This window comes from Sarcophilus harrisii, chromosome 4 (genome assembly GCF_902635505.1).
Source record: "Sarcophilus harrisii chromosome 4, mSarHar1.11, whole genome shotgun sequence".
Taxonomy (NCBI): domain Eukaryota; kingdom Metazoa; phylum Chordata; class Mammalia; order Dasyuromorphia; family Dasyuridae; genus Sarcophilus; species Sarcophilus harrisii.
Genome location: NC_045429.1, coordinates 355540208 through 355548575, shown reverse-complemented (window position 1 = coordinate 355548575; position 8368 = coordinate 355540208). Strand labels below are relative to the sequence as shown.

Below are 8368 nucleotides of genomic sequence, written 5' to 3'. Positions count from 1 at the left end.
TAGTTCTACCTAAGATGGTTAAGAAGAAATAGACTAGCTAGTGTATCCTGTGGGTCAGATCTAAAAAAGAAAGGGAATGGAGGAAAAGGAGGGTCTGGAAGCATCTGTTTAGAGTATTGAACCTGTCCTCTTAAGACAGTGATGCTTTAAACTGGAGTCTGAACTAGGAAACTGTCTGTGTTTCCCTTGAGTTCCATAGACTGTAGGGGAGAGGGTGAGGCAAAGAGGCAAGACCAAAGAAAATTGAGAAAGAAGAGGGAGGTTGGGTATTGGAATCTTTACAAAGTGTTAAGCCATTAGAGTTGATAGAGACAATAATTATCTATTTTAGCATGGTTCAATATGATTGATTTGATCTTAGAAGGAGATATTTTGGGCCAAAACTTGAAACAAGGTACTAAGTACAACTGATAGAAACGATGCTTGTGTTCACACCTTTAGAGAGCTCATAGAAGCAAGAAATATTTAAGTACTCATTGGAGTTCACATGTTTGGGAGATTTCAGGGTTTAGAAAGAGATATCTGAATTCACATCTCCCTTGAAGATCTTAGGGGCAGAGGGCATGCTGGGAGGTATCCCACAATCCCACTCTGGGAGAAGTAGCATAAATACAGCTCCAGTGAGCCACTAGAGAGAGTTACTTGGGAACATTCCCAGGGGTTGGAAAGGAGTACTCTGGGAGGAAGCCTACAAGCCCTATTTTTGAGGCAAGAGAAATTCATTGCATCTTTCACCTTGGTGCTGGCTGGAGTCGGAAGGACAAACCTTTGGATTTGGAGACATTCGAAAGGAGCTCTTGGAACCAAGCAAAGAGATAGGCCCGAGCTAACCGGACTATATTGAAGGACACAATAAAAGATCTGAACTTTTATCAGCTGGCTGAGATTTTGGGTGATTGTAACTGAAACTAAGGCTGCCTCCAGAAAACCTCCCTGAGAAACCTGCTTTCTCTCAGAGAATTCTTATTATTTTAAAGAAGAGAAAAATACCAACAGTTGGGCATCAGGGGCTCAGTTATTGATGAAAGAAATCTTCCCCAATTTTATTCTGGGGTGGTAACAATGAAAAGGAACTAAGAAGATTCAATTCAGGAGAAGATAGTGAGAAAATCTTTCCTTTCTCTAGTTTTCAATATTGCAGGAAGGGTATAAGGAGAATAGAGAAAAAGAAAAAGGATGAGAAATGGGAAAGGAATGGGAAGGGAACTCATAAAATTCTTGTCTGATTAGGTGCTGCTTAACTACTAAGTTTCAGCCCAAGCTTCTTCTTTCTGTATTCAGTGTTATAAAATTTGAGAGATGGAAGGAATCTCAAGGGTCATCTGTTTCAAATTATACCTGTGCAGGAATTCCTTCTATATCCTCAACAAGTAGCCATCCTGTCTTCTCTTGAATATCTTCAGTGCTGAGAAACACTACCCCCAGATATAGTCCATTATACTCCTGGACAACTCTACTTAACAAGAAGTCTCTCCCTGTATCAAGCTTTAGTTTGTCTTTTTGCTTTCCCCATCTATTGCTTTTAGTTTATCTCTGTGACACTAAGCAGAATAAGTCATGTGGTATGGGCTCCCTTATTCTATTTTGCTCATCTTTCTTTGAATCCCATCCAGAGCATCAATATACTTTCAAAAATAAGGGGCCCAGAACTAAATGGAAACATTCCATGTGTAATTTGCCTAGGGCAAAGTACAGGATCCAAAAAGATTTCAACAAGTTAGAATGCTAAGCCAAATCTAATTAGATCAAATTTAATAGGCGTATATGAAATGCCTTATACTTAGATTAGACAAAAAAACAAACTTTACAAGTACAAGATAGGGAGGCACAATTGGAGTGGTTTGTCTGAAAAACAATGAGTCTTTTGTAGATTGTCAACTCAATGTCAGAAAAAAAATGTTATATGGCAGCCAAAAAACTAATATAATATGAATTAAGAGAAGGGAGGTGATAATCTTGATATATTTTGCTCTGATCAGAACACATCTGAGAGTATGGTTTTTGTTCTAGGCATTATATTTTAGGAAGGACATTGATTAACTGGAGAGTGTCCAAAAGAAGGCAATTAAGACTTGTTTAAAGGACATGTTGAAGGAATAGTTACCTTGGAACAGGGAGGACTTAGGGAAGACATGATATCTATCTTCAAGTATCTGAGCATCTATTACGTGATAGAAGAGGAACTGGACTTGTTCTATTTGACTCCTGAGGGCAAACAAAATAGTAAAGGATGGAGAGGCAATATTAGGTTTAATATCAGGGGGAAAATACAAAAAGGACTTAACAATTAAAGCTATTCAAAGGAGAAATGGACTACTTTGGGAGGTAAATGGGTTTTCTTTCACTAGAGGTTTTTGAACAAAGGTTGGATGCCCACTTGTTGATTATGTTCCAGAGGAGTTCATTGCTCAGGTTTAGATGACTAGACGGCCTCTGAGATTTCTTCCAACTATGAGAGTTTATATTTCTGTAAATATCGCTTACTTCTTTGAAGACATGATACCCCTCTAAATGCAACCTCTTTCTCCATCAACTCTGACTTCATCCATTTTTTGACACTTCCCCTTCAATGAAAACAAAGACATTAATTTGTCCTTTCATGAAATACACCAATTCATCCATAACTCTACACTTTGAGCCTGTGTCAACAGCCTAGACCTTTGAATTGCCAAGGGGACCTCTGTTCTGATTCTCTATCAGTTACTTGCCTTTCTCATTTAGTACCGCTGAAAAGTTCATACTTTTAGGTATGTTCACCCTTTTCCCCTCCTTGTTCCTTTCACTTCTGCCTCCTCAAGACTGTGATCTCTGTGTCCTCCATGAATAAATCATCAGCCTGATCATTTTAAGAGATTAAGTGTGCTTTGGTGGGAAGAGTACTGGAACAGAATTCAGAAGACTTGCCCTTTTGTTGTACTGCCACTTATTAGTTATGATGTTGGGACTTCTGTTTTAGGTCTTAGTTTCTCCTCTGTAAATGAAAAAATTGGATTAGATAATTTCTAAGTATCTTTCTTACTTGTTAACTCCCTTCCATGTAAGGAAGGGCAGCTATTTGTCTGTATTCTCCAAGCCTGGAATTAGTATTCTTTTTTCTATGCCATGCTATGTCTTTACCCATGGAGGAAACAATTTGTGTATGCTTTCTTATAGATTATTAGATCTATCTTAGAAATAAAGTAGTTCAGACTTCCTCACTTTATAGGCATGGAAATTGATATCTTGAGAGGATAAATAGTTTGCCCTAGGTCACAAGGCAAGATAATGGTAGAATAAGTACTAGAACCCATATCTCTGGACTCTTAGCTCAGTATTCTTGTCTTGACACCACACAGTTTCAGTCAATCAGCTTCTTCTAGGAGTGATTCTAGTGGTGGTGATAGGTGCTTGATGGCCCAAAAGAAAGATCAGTTCTGAAATGATCTCTTAGTCCTGTACCAGGGGCAAAATCAACTCATAAGATTTAAGTTGGTAAGAAGTGTGAGGGAATAGGTTCTTTGTTTTTTTTTTTTTTTTTTTTTTTTTTTTTTTTTTTTTTTTTTTTTTTTTTTTTTTTTTTGTAAATGCATTTTTTAAGGGGGCATCCAATTTTGGCATAGTGGAAAGACCTGTGGATTCAGAGTTAAGGGAACTTGGTTTAAATCACTGGTTCTGCAATTTGCTATCTGAATAATCTTGGGCAAATAACTTCATCTTTTTGACCTTCAGTTTCCTCATTTGTAAAATGAGTAAGTTGGACTAGGTAACTTTTAAGATCCCTTTCAGATTTAAATATATGATTTGTAATTTTTTGATCTGGCCACAGTCTACCTTTCTAGTCTTATTTCCCTCTTCTCTCTTACAGGCAATCTCTGCTCCAATCAAATAAATTTCTAAATATTTTATTTTTTGTTATTTTATATTTGTTAAATATTCTTTGGAATTTTCCCAATCTGTATTTTGTTTAGACTATCTATTCTCAACAATGTAGAATACCTCTCCCTGTTATCCTTTCAGAATCCTGACCAGTCTTTCAGATTCAGCTTATGTGCCATCTCCTTTCTGAAGCTCTCCTTGATATCCTCAGGACATGATGATTTAGCCCTCCCCAGAACTCCTATAGCTCTCATGCTTTGTACCTCTCATTTGAGTTACATTTTCTGCTTTATACTGTTAAACTGTAGTAGTAACCTTGTCTCTCTAACTTGATTGAACTCCCTAGGGGCATATACTAATCCTGATACATTTTTCTATCCTTGTTTTTGCAACAGTACCTAGAAATTGTAAGGGCTCAACTAATGGATATACTGATGAATAGCTTTAGAGGGCAACTCACTATTTTAGGGAAACAGTGAGAAGGAGTTGATGTGGGTTTTGCCCAATGGATAGAACCTTGGGGAAATAACCCTAAGGTGTGGAAGAAGGGAGAAAGAAGAACCAGAAGAACCAATGGATCAAAGAAAACCTTTATTGTCTCCAATCATATTGCTAAGGTCTTTAGGACACCAGCACTCCTTTCCCTATTATTTTTTGCCCTCCTTCTTCTGCCTCTGTGGAGTTGAAACATTTCCTTGATGGGGGGATATGGGAAAGGAAGGAAAGTTGAATGTGAAAGAGAGGGAGATTTTGCCTCTCTACTATCAGTGTTAGTGCCCATGTCCACCACCACAGTGAGAACTCCCTGATTACTTTCCCTCCAGGCCAGGCCCGTGGCTGTGATGATCCTTGTCTGGTGCATTCTCATGCATCTTTTCATGAGAGGCCATGGCCAGGCGTGCTATCATCACAGCATACTCCTTGAAGTTAATATCATGGTCTTGATTTGTATCTAGCTCCTGAAAGAGGTGTGGGACACATTGCAGGTCCTTGGAGTTCTGGAACAGAGAGAAGAAAGAGATGTGGTTGGTCATTAGAACAAAAGGTAAGGAACAAAGTCAATTCATAGCCTGGGGCTCCTTCCTGGCAGTAAGCTTGCTTTTCTTGGAGGTCATTGGGAAAACCCCATACTGATCATCCATACTCATGAGGATGGATCCTTAAGAATACAGGATTGTGAAAATATTATATCACTAGTGGGCAGTATTTTTACTGCCCTATTTTTGTCCTCCTATTTTTGATCTTCTATAAATAATTTGTAATAGTGAAGATAGGGCAAAATTAGACTACCATAAAATTGCATAGCAACTTCAACTATGTAGAGCATCTTCACAGTGAATGATACCATGAAATTCAGAAGCATGGATACTTCTATAATAATAATACTAATACTAAATAATAATAATACTAAATAATAATAGGCACCATTTATATAGTACATAAGTACTTTACATGTGCTATCTCATTTGGTCCTCACAATACTACTGACACTAGTACTGTTACTAGCCCCATTGTAAAGAAAGGGTTAAGTGATTAAGTGATTTGCTTATGTTAAGGATTGGGGGTTTAGGTAGCATATGAACTCAGAGCCTTCCCAGTGCCTTATCTGGTACTCTGTCTGCTACATTAGTGGTGTCAGAGTCACATAGAAGTGGATCTCTGATGTATTAATTTAGAAAACCACAAATTAACATTAGCTATGTTATAGTATATTTTTAATTATTTTGTTAAACTTTTCCCAATTGCATTTTAATGTGGTTCCAGGCACTCCGTACAGCCAGCAGTTTATTACTTTAGCTGCCAGTCTGGGTTGAAATCCTGGCTCAGACCCATGCTTACTATTTAACCATGGGCAAGTAATTTAATCTCTTGGAAACCTTAGTTTCTCCATTTATAAAATGGGAATAATAATAGCAACAGTACCTACCTAGCAAGATGGTTGAGAGGCATATTCTAAACTTTAAATGCTATACATTATTACTGCTATTCTTTCCTGCCTGGTAAAAGAAAATTAACCCAAGGGCCTTATCCAAATCTTGAGATATAGACTCATCTCTCTTTACTGGGACCAATTCACTCCTCCCCTGGCATAGCATCTGAACACATCTCTACACCCTGCCTGTGATCTCACAATTTCTGTCTTTATCCTATATCTGAGATGAAACAGGAATGGGTCTTTTTCTGTTATGGGGGCAGAGAAGAAAGCTCTGGAACATACTGGTGTAAAATGGCAATCTTGGGTAAAAGAAAGATCCCTGGAGTTGGAGGAGTAGGCTTTGAATCTAGACTTTCTTACTAGAGGGCTGTGAAATTTTTGGTAAGTTACTCTCATTTTTTTGCCTCTGTTGCTTCATCTGTAAAGTGGGGTGTGGGGTATGAGAGGTTGGGCTGGATGATCTAAGATTTCTTCTATTTTAAAGTCTATGATGCTAAGGTTTTTGGGATAATTAAAAAATTAGGGCCAGAGAAATTGATCTCCTGCATCTCTGGATTATTCCATCATGGACTCAAAGAGCAATAACTTTCTAGAGTCTCAATGACTTTCAGGAGGAAATCTTTTAGGAATTCAGGCTACTATCTGAGCCTAAACAAAGGTCTCCCTTTAAGCCCCTGGGACCTTCGAGCCATGCTCTTTTTCTTCCTCCATCTTTTCCCATCTCTGCACCTTTGTCTCCAATTCTCACCTTAATGAAATGTGGCATCTCTTTGGTCAACAGCTGCTTCATTTCTTTCTTATTCAGAGCATCTGGGTCACCACCCTGGCCTGAATATTGGTGGAAGGTATCAATGATGATTTTCAGGCAATCTTTCAATGTACAAGATTCCATTGTGCTAGTTGACTTTGATCTCTCAACTGCATGAAGAGAAGGAACATGTGAGTCGGGGTGCTGGAATCTGACTCCTTGTTCACTGGTCAAGGAAGGGTTATAGGGACTGAGGGTGGGCAGTTACATAAAGGGAGGTCCAGGGGGCTTTGCCTAATTTGAGAGGGATAGGATGGGATGGATTGGGGGAGAAACATGCAGGATTTAAGGGCCTTCATGCCGGCCAACAAAGGATTCAGGGGATTGTTGTCTACGTTAAATAGGAAGGGATGTTATGATCTCAGCATGGATGGAATAAGAATTCATGAGGGAGTAATCCCTTGAAAGGGGTGCCTCGTAAGAAAATCTGAAGGAGGTTGAGGGGATGCCAAGTAGCAAAAAAGGGGTGGAAGATGGGAAATATGGAAAATGCACAAGCTAAGGGCTGTGGGATAGTAGTGGTAGAAGTTCTATCTTCCCTGACCCAGAAAAGTCATGGAGCTTCTTAACTTACCACAAAAGAATCCAGAGGACAGCTGGCTGCTTCACAGAGAGTCCCACAGAGTGAGTGGGGCAGACCTGACATTTATAGGGGTGCCTCAGTTAGATTCTAGGGCTGTTGTCAGTGACAGATGATTTGTTCTTTTCCCCAATGATTGCTTCACAGGTGTTTGGTTTAGTAATTTTGAGCAAGATTGCCCTGGTCCGGAAGGGTGTGTGGGGCAGTATAGAGGTTGGAGGAAGGGGAAGGGGAACTGTTCACATTTCTCCTTTGCCTTTTTGTGAAATTCCAAGTCTCCTCACCCCACCCATACTTCTTCTACCCTCCTCACCCTCCAAGTTGGTTTGGGAGGAAATAAATCAGCCTCTGTCTTCTCACTGGGAAACACTATAGTTTTTACCATTACAATTGGCCTCAAAAGGCATCTATCTTATAATTAAGCATATTAGAGTTACCTGCATGTTTCTTATTTTATTTTTTAGGGACTAAGCCCCATGGGGATAGAGAACATGTCTTTGGTAAACTTTGTGTTTTCTCTAATTTTGGGTTCAGTGTTCTGCACATAGTAATTTGAATTTATTAACTAGATAATTTTTTTAACTGTCTCCTATATGCTATGTTTGGTGCTAGTGATAGGGGATATGTGATAACTAAGAGACTTTTTCTTGAGAAGCCCATTTTGTAGTTATTCATCAATACTTAATGGAATAAAAATAAGAGATTTTGAGACCTAGAGACCTTAGTGGTCACTTAGTTTGATTTTCTTAGTTTATTTATAAGGAAAGAAAGATACAGATAAATTAAGGGACTTAACCAAGAGTTACAACTAATGTACATGAAGTCAGGACTGAAACCTATATTCTGGAATCAGAGATTTGGAATTGGTGATGAAGTTGAAGTGATAAAGCTGGGTTGAAGTAGCTTCAACCCACTTCTCCAAAAATGAAAAAGCTTAATCTCATAGTCCAGGATCACATAGGAGTAACTATCTAAGATAGACTTTGAATTCATGTATTTTGACTTTGTATCTCATTTCCTTTACACATCATCAAGTTTTCTAATTTCAAAACCAACAATCTCTCAATTATATTACAAGAATTGCAAAGTGCTGTAGGAATTCAGAGAAATAGGCTGGGAGATTGTGAGGAATATTCAGGAAAGACTTAATGAAGGAGATAGTGTCTGAAGGATGGTAGGATTTATACAG

General features: G+C 38.6%; 1 protein-coding gene across 1 annotated transcript; it reads right to left on the bottom strand.

The window, feature by feature from the left end:
- Nucleotides 1-4426: 4426 nt before the first annotated feature.
- Nucleotides 4427-7281, bottom strand: LOC100919948 (protein S100-A12). The gene is made up of 3 exons (XM_003768032.4): nt 7174-7281; nt 6540-6709; nt 4427-4853 (listed from the first exon to the last, which is right to left on the bottom strand). Exons 2-3 carry the CDS (start codon nt 6681-6683, stop codon nt 4665-4667), a joined length of 333 nt encoding a protein of 110 aa, XP_003768080.1. The 5' UTR covers nt 6684-6709; nt 7174-7281; the 3' UTR covers nt 4427-4664.
- Nucleotides 7282-8368: the final 1087 nt, after the last annotated feature.

Coding starts and splice junctions, on each gene's coding strand:
- LOC100919948 (XM_003768032.4), bottom strand. CDS start 6,683: ATGGAATCTTGTACATTGAAAGATTGCCTGAAAATCATCATTGATACC. Junction 4,854..6,539: donor AGATGCCACATTTCATTAAG/GTGAGAATTGGA, acceptor TCTCTGTTCCAG/AACTCCAAGGACCTGCAATG.